General features: G+C 36.4%; 1 protein-coding gene across 1 annotated transcript; it reads right to left on the bottom strand.

The window, feature by feature from the left end:
• Window positions 1-5: 5 nt before the first annotated feature.
• LOC125850119 (putative disease resistance RPP13-like protein 3) lies at window positions 6-11,633 on the bottom strand (the record flags this gene model as incomplete). The annotated part of the gene is made up of 2 exons (XM_049530015.1): window positions 10,897-11,633; window positions 6-880 (listed from the first exon to the last, which is right to left on the bottom strand). Coding segments are annotated over exons 1-2 (1,587 nt in total), but the record flags the coding sequence as incomplete, so codon positions are not given.
• Between the last annotated feature and the right edge of the window lie 891 nt (window positions 11,634-12,524).

The following is a 12,524-nucleotide window of genomic DNA, read 5'->3' as shown; positions in this document are numbered from 1 at the left end:
AGATCAAGTGAGAGGTACTTTTCTCCTTTATCATGAATGGCATGTCTGATACATAAGGAGGATATGGAGTGGTTTCTTGGATCATAAATGTCAAAGAAGTTTACCTCCAATGCCTTTTGTATGGCAAGATCACGAAGTAAATCATGAACCTTACATTCAGTAACTTTTTCCCAAAATGTTCGAGCCACTTGAACCAAGCTTCGTCTTATTAGCTCATTCAAGAAGCCTTCAGCGACATCCTCCATTCTTTCTTCTCCTCTTGGTATGAAACCCTTGGCCATCCACAATCGTATTATGTTTTCAGCCTCGAGCACTTGATCTTCTGGAAAAATACCAAAGTACAGAAAACACTGCTTGAGCGCAGTTGACAAATCATTGTAGCTTAATGATAGTATGTAGGATATTTCAATAGAGTCATCTTCAATGTTCTTCCAAAGGCGGTCTTTCACCTTTTGCCATTCGCCTAGCCCCCTTTTATGCGAAAGTAGTCCGCTCAATACAACAATTGCAAGAGGTAAGCCTCCACACTTGTCCACCATATCCTTAGCTAGCCTCTCCATTGTGGAGGTCATTGCTTGAACATCAAATAGTTTCCTACAAAAGAGATCCCAACTTTCTTCTTGGCTTAGGAAACGAAGTTTATGGACAAAACCTCTGCTGTCTGCTCTTTCAGCAACATCCTCTTTGCGCGTGGTGATAATAACTCTGCTGCCATTCTTGCTATCCGGGAATGCTCTTTTCAAACTCTCCCATGCTTCTCTCTGCCATAGATCATCAACCACCACAAGGTATTTGCGTTTTTTTAAAAGATCACGAAGGTAAATTTCTAGATCTCTTTCTGTCATCCTTTCCAACAAATCTAGAGTTTCCTTGGTGCAACCTTGGATGGATTTTATGATATACCTGAGGAGATCCACGGTGTTGTACTCTTGAGAAACACATATCCAAGCTCGTGTATGGAAGCTATTGACTATATCAGGACTGATGTAGAGATTTCTTGCAAGAGTGGTCTTGCCTAAACCACCCATGCCATAAATGGAGATGACGCTTCGACAAGGCTCTGCTTTGAGAAGTTCAGATAGCAATCTTTCTACAACATCCTGATATCCAACAAAAATGTGATCCTGACCATCCACATAGGAGGTAGTTCTCCTCAATGTTGTAACCATGGCAGACTGATTGTTTGGCCGATTACTTGGTCCATCTCCTGCATTATTATTGATATTTGTAATACCATAAGTCTCTCGCTTGCGAGAGATATCCATAATTCGTTTCTTGAGTAATTGGAACTCCTTGGAGACTTTGTAGAATTTGGTCTCCTCCTTACAGATGCAAGCGCAAGCCTTGAGACAACTAGCAAATCCATCGCCACCTTTACCAGCCTTGAAGCTGTAAGTCTCTAGGATAGCGACAGCGTCATTTGCAATAGAGTTGATCTCAAACACCCATTGCTGAACTCTTTGATCTCTACTTTGCTTTAGTTCTGCATCTCTGAGGAAAGACTGCATGAAGAGTAGCTCATTTCTCAGCCATCTAACTTCATCTCTCAGATTTGTAAGCAGGGAAACTTCCTGAATGAGGAAATCACCCAATTTTTTAACTGCAAATGTCACAAAGGCATCAGCCATCTTCAGGACTCAGGAGTATTGATTTTTATCTGGAAAAGTTGGGTCTGTATATTGGAATACAAGTCAAAAAATGAGAGATAGTGATATACACTCAGAAACAGTTGACATTAATAGTGATTAAAGTTGAGTAAAAACAAAAGACATATGTAACTATGACATTTAACTTTGGGTGTGCACAAGTAGACACTTAAAATTGTATAAAATTGAACAAATAGACATATTCGTCCTACATGACAAATTTGTGTACTACGTGGCATCCTACATGTATTATGCCACGTAGGACACATGTGTCTACTTGTTCAATTTCATATAAGTTTAAGTGTCTTCTTGTGCACACTCAAAGTTGGAGAGCATAGTTGTCCGCTGAAGCCAAGTTAAGGATGAAATATGTATTAAAGCTTCTTTAATAACCATTACACAACATGTGGGAAAATATATGTATGTAGAAAAGTCTAAAAGTAAATAATTATATGTTGTACAATGGTCCACCTAATAAAAAGATTTATGATTGCCAAATATGTCAAACACGAATGTGGAAAATGAACAAGAAAAATTAGAGCAATGAAAGTGAAATGTGACCTATTTGACTGGGCTTGAGAAAGTCAAAGTGTTCCCATTTGAAAAAATTAGAGTAATGAAAGCATATATGGAGAAAAGTCTATCAGTAATAATTATGTGTTGTCCAATTTAATGGTCCACCTAATAAATTTGTTTGGGTATGGTGATAATTACATCCACAATTTTGTATTGAATTTAAGTTGTAGAATTGATGATGAATGTAAATATTTAACTAAAAATATTCATTATATCTTAACTTCTTTTTTATTTTTCCTTTTAATAGAAATATTTTCTTGTTATATCTAACCAAATCAAATTCTTTATACACTTTGATATTGTTATAGATTTTTTTCTCTCTCTCCATGGAAAGTTATTTTCTTGTTAAGTTCATAGACAATAACAAATAAGAAAGCTAAGGGAAAGGTACATTATTTCCTTTTAAGGTTAGATTACGTTAGGCAAAAAAGGCATGTCCTTAAATTTGAGTGAGTAAACTAGACTTCTAAGGATTTGATTATTTTGGTAAGCGTTGCCAGAGGCGTATCTAAGGGGGTCACCGGGTTCACATGAACCCTGATCCCCTCCCGAAATTATATATAGTAGTGTTATAATTTTAAAAAAATATTGAAATATAGATGCGTGAACCCACATTTCAAGTATCANTGATAATAATATATTTGAACAAATAAAAGGAAAAGAATTAGACCTAAGCGTAGAAAAAATATTCGAAATACCAACAATATAAGAAACTGGTTTAAATGCCAAAAAGAAGAATATTATGTAGTAAGTCAAAGAGAACATATCATAGATTGTAAATACACCAAAGGAAAGGCTAAAATACCAATAATAAACAAACGAATAATAAATAAAGAAATACAAGATATTAACGCTAAAAATCCAATTAAATATGTACATTTAGGAGGAACAGAAATTCTAATAAAAGCATGTTTTAGAGAAGGAATGGGATACACCCATAGAAATATACTTAGCGGATGATAGGATTATACAACCCATATAAAAAAGTATGATAAGTGCAGTAAAAGGTAACCTCATATACCAAAAAAATAAATTTATAATAAGTGCTAACTACTCAGTAGCAATAAATGACAGAAATATAGATAAATCATTAGTATTATATTGGAAAATGTTAGGAATAGAACTAGCCCCGGGAAGTAAAATATTTACAGCTAGATGTAAAAACTTATATGTTTTAACAACAAAACATAAAATAACAGCAAAAAATAAAATAAATAAAATAAAAATAGAAGATCCTTTTGAAAGAATAGTTACGATCATAGATAATAATGATTATAGTTATAATGAGATTGATGTAGAAGAAGATTTAGAAATAGTAAAGGAAAGATTAAGCACATCAAAAAGAATAAACTGTGAAANTAAAATTTTAACGGTTTTTAGTAGTAAAAACCTAAATATCGAACCGATCAAATTTACATCATAGATCAATCTTTATATAACAGTGCACCCATCATCTCAAAATCCTGGATAATTTTGCAGTAAAAGTAGTGTCCTTTTATAGCTTGTTGAATCTGTCTGAAACCAAAAACCAAAAACCAAAAACTTAAGATACCAAAGCTAGTTAGATAAATGAACTGCTTTGCTATTGAAGGAGGAACAAAAAACACTAAATTGTGGACAAGAGAGTATCATATACTATTTTAAATATCACTTAGCATATAAACCATCATCTTAAATGTTGATAAGCAAGAGAACATACAGTAGAACAATTAACTAAAACATCACAAAATCATTTTTCCATTGACAGCTTCTTCTCCTGTAAAATACAAAAGATTTATCAACTACCTGTTTACTTATAATGTTTAGGACTGTCATTTGCAGCAGAGTGAGTAAAAGGAATTGAAGAAATAATCATTGGGGATTGAGATTTATTACCTCTATGATTATGAAGAGGCTGAAATAGGACTTCATATATCCTTGAAAAGCTTCAGCGAAAATGAGTTCTCTCCACGTCTTTCATTCTCTCGGGAATCTCTTTTAGCTTTGGACAACGATGGATAGAAAAACTTTTAATATGAGGCATGGCACTTGTGGCTAAATGCCATCTCTCTAAGTTCTCAAGACAATCAAGGCGAAGGATCTCCAGTTGACTGAAGCTGTTATCACTGCATGTAATTTCTTTTCCTTCATACGTTCTAAAAAATTCGAGATTCCTTAGGTTTGGCAACATTCCCAAAATAGGCATCGGATCTTCTGTCAGTTTTGAGTTCTCAAGAGTCAGCGTTGTGATGGAATTTGGAAATTGGTCCGACAGAGGCAGTTTCTCAATTCCCCCTTGTAACCACAATTTGTGGAGCTTTTGACAAGAATTAACAAATTCAAGGGCTGGGAATGATTCACCATCTTTACACAACAATCTAAGAGTGCTAAGGTTTTTCAAGCTGCTAATGTTGTTTAGGGAGTAAGTATCGCTAATATAATGCATACTTAATTCTCGAAGATTGACTAAATCAATAGGGTCAACATCTTTCCACTGATCACAACCAACACCTTTAAGAACTTGAAGACTTGTGAGTTTGCTTATACGTTTCAGAGGTTTTGAATACGGAGCAACCAAATGTCTTAGATTTATTAGGTCAGCTGTCTCGCGGGGTAGTTGGCATGAGTACCCATAGTCATTGACAAGAAGTGTCTATAAATTCTTGAGGTTGCCAATGGAAGAGGGAAGATCATAGATACCTCTCAATCTTAAGAACTTGGGGTGGTACAAACTTCCTATGGCATCAGGTACTATAGACTTATTGTCAACACGAATCTCCAAGTACCACACATATAGATGTTGGAACACATTACGGAACTTTATAAGACCCATCTTTAAAAAGTCTGGATCAAGGAACATAAGTGACCTCAATTTAAAGTTAGAAAGATCAAGTGAGGGATACCGTTTTCCTTGACTATGAATGGAATGTCTCAGACAAAAGGAGGATATGGAGTGCTTTCTTGGATCATAAATGTCCAAAAAGTTTACCTCCAATGCTTTTTGTACAGCAAGATCGCGAAGTAGATCATGAATCCTACATTTACTAACTTTTTCCCAAAATGTTCTTACCACTTGTATCAAGCTTCGTCTTATCAGCTCATTCAAGAAGCCTTCAGCAACATCTTCCATTATTTCTTTACCTGTTGGTACGAATCCTTCAGCCATCCACAACCATAATATGTGATCAACATGGACCACACGATCTTCTGGATATATACCAAAGTACAGGAAACACTGCTTGAGCGCAGTTGACAAATCATTGTAGCTCAATGATAGTATGTAGGAGACCTCAATAGAGTCGTCTTTAATTTTCTGCCAAAGGTTGTCCTTCACTTTTTGCCTTTCTTCTAGCCCTCTTTTATGTGAAAGTAATCCGCTTAAAACAACAATTGCAAGAGGTAAACCTCCACACTTGTCCACCATATCCTTAGCTAGCCTTTCCATCGCTGAGACCATTGCCCGAACATCGAGTAGTTTCCTACAAAAGAGATCCCAACTTTCTTCTTGGCTCAGGAAACGAAGTCTATAGACAAAACCTTTGTTATCTGCTCTTTCATCTACATCGTCTTTACGCGTGGTAATTGTAACATCCGACAATTTGAAATAGCTGGAAGAGGCTTAGAATCGGAAATAGTCAATTTTGGAAAGAACTTGAAAATCTGGAAAATTTGGCTAAGTGTGGAAAAAAAAATGAAAAAATGAATTTTTGGCCAACTTTGAGCAGTCATAACTTCCTGCTCAAGATGAGTTAGGAGTAGTTACAGTTATGGTTGTGAAGCTTGTGGAATGATCTTTCCAACGCCGCCGAGTTTGCTCAATTCCGAGTTCGTAAAAGCAAGTTGTGCCTTTTAGAAGTTGGGCAGTAGGCAGGGAAATCTGTCCGTAAAATTAAGGGCATTTTGGTCTTTTCCCTAGCCATTTCTTTTGGAATTATATGGTGTGTTAGGCTGATTTTGGATCATTTTTATCCCATTTTAAAGAGATAAAGTTAGGGTTCTTGAGAGTAAAGAAGAGAAGAAGAAGAGAAGAAGGAGAAGAAGAAGAAGAGGAGATCAACAAGTTTCCGTCGTGGAAATCGTCGGGGGTGATCCCTATCAAGGTATGTGAGTTCTTTGCGTGGGTTGATCCTTTCCCCCACACACCAAGCTCATTTTATGATTTGAGGAAAGATTGGAATTGTTGTTGAAGTTGTTAGTTGTTGTGATGTTGTTAGTTGTGTTGTTGAAGTTGTTGTTGGTTGTGAGACATGATTGGGTTGTGTTTTGAGTTGTAATTCATGGTATGTTGAGGGATATGATGATCCTTAGTGTTTGGGGTTGAAGCCCTTGGAGTAAGGATGGTTTAGAGTTGAAGAAAGAGGGGTGAAAAGTCGAGTTTTCTGGGGATGGGATTGGCGCGTCGCGCCTGCCATCGCGCCCCAAAAGGGGCTCTGAGGTTTCCCCCTTGGCGCGCCGCGCCACTCAGAGCGCGAGGCCTTCTCTGAAGTTTTTGGCCTGGCGCTCCGCGCCTCTCAGAGCGCCAAGAGCGCCAAGCTTTCCCATTCTTTCCATGCTTTCTCATGCATGTTCCTAGGTGTTATACCTATGTTCCCTAGTTGTTTCCAACACCCCAAAGTGTTTCTAAACATCCCGAACTCATCTAAATACATGTGATCATATACCTTGAATCCATAGTTCAATTCAAGGCAAGTTAGTATTAAGTTAAAGAGAAGTTAGAGTCAAGTCAAGTTAGGTTAAGAAGTAAGTTCAAGCAAGTCTTCCAAGCTTTTCAAGAGTCTTCATTGAACGTTTTAACTTCATTTTTAGACTCAAGTTTCAAGTCAAGCAAAGAGCTTAGAGTTTCAAGCTAAGTAAAGAGTTTCAAGACTCAAGTTAAGTCAAGAGTGTAAGTTGAGTTCATTTCTCAAAAGCTATTAGGGAACTATGTATTCCCAAAGAAGTTNCCTAATATTATGGTGAAATTGATGTATTCACTGCGAAAAAGCATAGTTGAGATAACGTGCATTGTGATTTCCTTTACTTGAATTTATGAACAGCAATCTGTACTTTGTCAACTGCCTTTTTTTGTGAAAAACTGATGTGTGCCATTGTATATTTCTGTTTTGTTACCCTGTAGTGGTATTTGGTGTTGTTTCCGCTATTCATGATGCAATCTTGATCTTTTGGTATGCGTTGCATCTCTAATTTTGCAGTAAAAGTGGTGTCTTTTGTAGTTTGTAGAATCTATCTGAAGTAGAAACAACGAGGCATCAGATTTTTGAGCTTGTTGTACAGAATCAGAAAACCCAAAAATAAGGTACTAAAGCTAGTTAGATAACTGAATTCCTTTACTATGCAATCATGAAGAGAAAATGATCCTTAATATATGAGCTTTGGTTCCATTTTGTCTGTAATGTATAAACATGATGGAAATAGTCTTTAATGTATTCCAAAAAAGTGATTGATTTGGTCGTAAGCCGCATAAGTAAAGACAATCGATACTTCTGCTCTCAAAATAAACTAACCCTTGACATCTTCTTCCATAAACGGCCCAATAATCGAAAATATTCTATGCTTTCTTCCATATTCTATTGAATATATGTTATCACTCCTTAGTCATCCAATAGTTACAGCAGTAGTTATTTCTTTTTAGTAGTAGTTATTTTTCCGTAATAGTGCAGTTTTTCATTCCAGTAATGTTAGGAAGGCATGTCCTAGTTTCTAGGGGTAGTTATCTTATAAGTGTTGTATTTAAACTATTTGTTTGTCTAAGGAGATAGAAGCAGAAAAATTATTTCAGTTTTTGAGTACTTTAACTCAAGAGATTGCAGGTTCTTAACGAACCAACACTATAGGTCATAGGAAGAAAACTTTAGATTTCTTGCAGCATCCCCTAACTAGATCCATAACAGGGACCATAACAATATATTTACCATACAAATGCATTTTTTTTCAAGTCCTACCCTACATCGAAAGTTCTCCCATGGCTCTTTCATGTTAGGACTAGGAATTTCGATGTGGTTTCAGAAATCAAATTGATCGATACAAGAAGGTACCGTTGTTTTGTAGTTTGATAGCTCATTTGCAATGCACATATCTAGGGATCATGAATGTTACTACTTAATGCCTAGAAAATTGAGATAGACCAAGTTGCCTATGGCATCGATCAGGCGGAACAATTAATCAAAGGCATAATACATAAATATGCCCTTTAACTTGGCTTCAAATCACATTTATGCCCTTCAACTTTCGGTGTGCACAAGTAGACACTTAAATTTGTATAAAGTTGAACAAATAGACACACAAGTCCTACATGACATCCTACATGAAATTTTTTATCCTACGTGGTGTCCTACGCGTATTATGCCATGTAGGACTCATGTGTCTACTTGTTCAACTTTATACAAGTTTAAGTGCCTACTTTTGCATACCCAAAGTTGAAAGACATAAACGTAAAATGAGGTCAAGTTAAAGGGCACATTTATGTATTATGCCTTAATCAAAACAACAGAAAATCACTTTTGCATAGAATCCCAAAAACAATTCTCTTCAAACCAATTCCACACTCAAAAAGCTCAAAACAGATACAATTTAAACTCTAAAAACACATTCCTGAAATCTGATTAATGGTCCCTTCAACTGCTTCTTTCTTCCCCCTGCTCATGACAGTATCAAGTGTCAACCAAATGATATATTGCTCATTAAACTCAATGTATGTTTGGTATGATAAAAGTCATTTTCGAGGAAATATTTGTAATTTGCTTACCAAAATAGTTTCATAAAAAAGGGTGAGAGTCATTTTCCATAGAAGTGTATTTAATGTAAAAAAAAAATGATAGAAAATCAAAACTAATACTAACATATCTTAAGAAATGGTCATTGGGGATTGAGATATATTACCTCTACGATTACGAAACAGGCCAAAAAGGAGTTATCTCCACATCTTGCATTCTCTTGGGAATATGATATAGATGTGGACAGTATTTGATGTCAAGACCTTTAATTGAAGGCATGGCACTTGTGGATAAATGCCATGTTTCTAGCTTGTCAAGATGATGAAGACGAAGGAACTCGAGTTGACTGAAGCTGTTATCACTGCACGCTATTTCTTTTCCTTCATAAGCTTCTTCTAATTCGAGATTCCTTAGGTTTGGCAACATTCCCAAAATAGGCATCGGGTCTTCCATGAGTTTTGACTTCCAAAGAACCATCATTGTGATGGAATCTGGAAACAGAGGAAGTTTCTCTATGTTCCCTCTTAACCACAATTTCTGGAGCTTTTGACAAGAATTAACAAATTTAAGAGATGGGAATGATTCATCAGCATAACACAATAATCTGAGAGTGCTAAGGTTTTTCAAGCTGCTAATGTTGTTTAGGGAGTAAGATCTGTTAATACAATCCATGCTTAATTCTCGAAGATTGACTAAATCAACAGGGTCAACATCTTTCCACTGATCACAACGAAAGCCTTTAAGAACTTGAAGATTCGTGAGTTTGTTTATACATTTCAGAGGCTCTGAATATGGAGCAACTAAATGTCTTAGATTTATTAGGTCAGCTATCTTTTGGGGTAGACGGCTAAACCCTCCATGGTCATCGACAAGAAGTGTCTGTAAATTCTTGAGGTTGCTAATGGAGGAGGGAATATTACAGACACCTCTCAAGCTTAAGAACTTGAGGTAGTACAAACTTCCTATGACATCAGTCATAACATAACCTCCAATATCCAAGTACAATACATATATATGTCGGAACACACTACTGAAGTTTGTAAGATGCATGTTACGAAAATCTGGATCGAAGAACATAATTGACCTCAACTTCAAGTGAGAAAGATCAAGTGAGAGGTACCTTTCTCCTTGACCATGAATGACATGTCTGATACATAAGGAGGATATGGAGTGCTTTTTTGGATCATAAATGTCAAAGAATTTTATATCGAATGCCTTTTGTACGGCAAGATCACGAAGTAAATCATGAACCTTACATACAGTAACTTTTTCCCAAAATGAACGTACCTCTTGTAACAAGCTTCGTCTTATCAGCTCATTCAGGAAGTCTTCAGCGACATCCTCCATTCTTTCTTCTCCATTTGGTATGAGACCCTCAGCCATCCACAACAGTATTATCTTTTCAGCATTGACCTCTTGATCTTCTGGGAAAATACCAAAGTACAGAAAACACTGCTTGAGCGTAGCTGACAAATCGTTGTAGCTCAATGATAGTATGTAGGAGATTTCAATGGAGTCATCTTGAATGTTCTGCCAAAAGTGGTCTTTCACCTTTTGCCATTCGCCTAGCCCCCTTTTATGTGAAAGTAGTCCGCTCAATACAACAATTGCAAGAGGTAAGCCTCTACACTTTTCCACCATATCTCTAGCTATCCTTACCATTTCTGGAACCATTGCCCGAACATCAAGTTGTTTCCTACAAAAGAGGTCCCAACTTTCTTCTCGGGTTAGGAAACGAAGGTTATGGACAAAACCTCTGTTGTCGGCTCTTTCAGCAACATCATGTTTCCGCGTGGTAATAATAACTCTGCTGCCATTCTTGCTGTCTGGGAATGCTCTTTTCAAACTCTCCCATGCTTCTCTCTGCCATACATCATCAACCACTACAAGGTATTTGCCTTCTTTCAATAGATCACGAAGGTAAATTTCTAGATCGCTTTCTGTCATCCTTTCCAAAAATTCTAGAGTTCCCTTTGTGCGACCTTGGATGGATTTTATGATATTCTTAAGAAGATCCATTGTGTTGTACTCTTGAGAAACACATATCCAAGCGCGTGTAGGGAAGCTTGACACTATATTAGGACTGTTGTAGAGGTTTCTTGCAAGAGTGGTCTTGCCTAATCCGCCCATGCCATGAATGGAGATGATGCTTCTACGAGGCTCTGCTTTGAGAAGTTCAGCTAGCAATTTTTGTACAACATCCTGAAGTCCAACAAAAATGTTATCCTGGTCATCCACATATGAGGTAGTTCTCCTCAATTTTCTGACCTGATTACTTGACCCTTCTCCAGCATTATTGATATTTGTAATACCATAAGTCTCTCGTTTGCGAGAGATATCCATGATTCGTTGCTTGAGTGATTGGATCTCCTCAGCGACATTGTAGAATTTCTTCTCCTTCCTACATATGCAAGCAAAAGCCTTGAGACGACTAGCACGTTTACCAGCCTCGAAGCTGTAAGTCTCGAGTATAGCAACAGCGTCATTAGCAATAGAGTTGATCTCAAACACCCATTGTTGAACTCTTTGATCACCACTTTGCTTTTGTTCTGCCTCTCTGAGGAAAGACTGCATGAAGAGTAGCTCATTTCTCAGCGACTCAACTTCCTTTCTCAGATTTTTACGCAGGGAAACTTGTTGTATGAGGAAATCACCCATTTTTTGAACTGCAAATGACACAAAGGCATCAGTCATCTTTAGGAATACTACTTTTGATTGAAAAAAATAAATAATGAAGAGGGGGTAGCTGTATGGAAATTAATATTTTTTTTTTGTAAAAGGTAAAGTTTGTATGGAAATTTATATTTTTTTTGCAAAAGGTAAAGTGTGTATGTAAAAAAAATAATATTGGAAGCAGTAGATTGAGAGTTTGATAAAAGATGAATAATATTGTTATTCATGGAATTCAGTATTTAAAGCTTCAAAAATCTGACAGGGGAAAAGTCTTAAAGTAGAAAGATGATAGAGTTGAGGTAAATGATAAAGAGAAGTATATATTCTCTACTAAGTGCAAGGCAAGAATTTAAAATTGCATGACACAAGTTATGCTCTAAAGGCATAAGTTTAGTCACACAAGTTGCCTCTTAAGACAAGAAATTATGTCAGATTTTATCTCAACGAGCACGAGATAAAGAGGTTGTTTCAGAAAGACCCTTGGCAATAAGTTCGATAGGGCAAACGTTATTTAAAAAGTTATGTCCATCGAAATTAGATTGTAATTAAGGATATTTTAGTCAACATATTTTGTGGCATAATGCATACATATGTCGTTTAACTTGGCTTCATTTCATATTTATGTCCTCTAATTTTGGGTGTGCACAAGTAGACACTTAAACTTTTATAAATTTGATCAAATAGAGACACACATCCTAAGTGACATCCTACATGACAATTTATGTTCTACGTGTATTATGTCACGTAGGAGTGTACAAAATCGAACCAAAAACCGAACCAAACCGTAAACCAAGTCAACCCAAAAAAAAAACCCGATTAGTGGTTTGGTTTGACTTGGTTTGGTTTTGAAAAAAAAAACCCGACTATATTTGGGTTGGTTTGGTTTTAACTAAAAAAAACCAACCCGAGACCAAACCAACCCGAATTTATATATATA

Source organism: Solanum stenotomum, unplaced genomic scaffold, assembly GCF_019186545.1.
Source record: "Solanum stenotomum isolate F172 unplaced genomic scaffold, ASM1918654v1 scaffold14019, whole genome shotgun sequence".
Classification (NCBI taxonomy): domain Eukaryota; kingdom Viridiplantae; phylum Streptophyta; class Magnoliopsida; order Solanales; family Solanaceae; genus Solanum; species Solanum stenotomum.
This window is presented reverse-complemented; position numbering and strand designations above follow the sequence as displayed.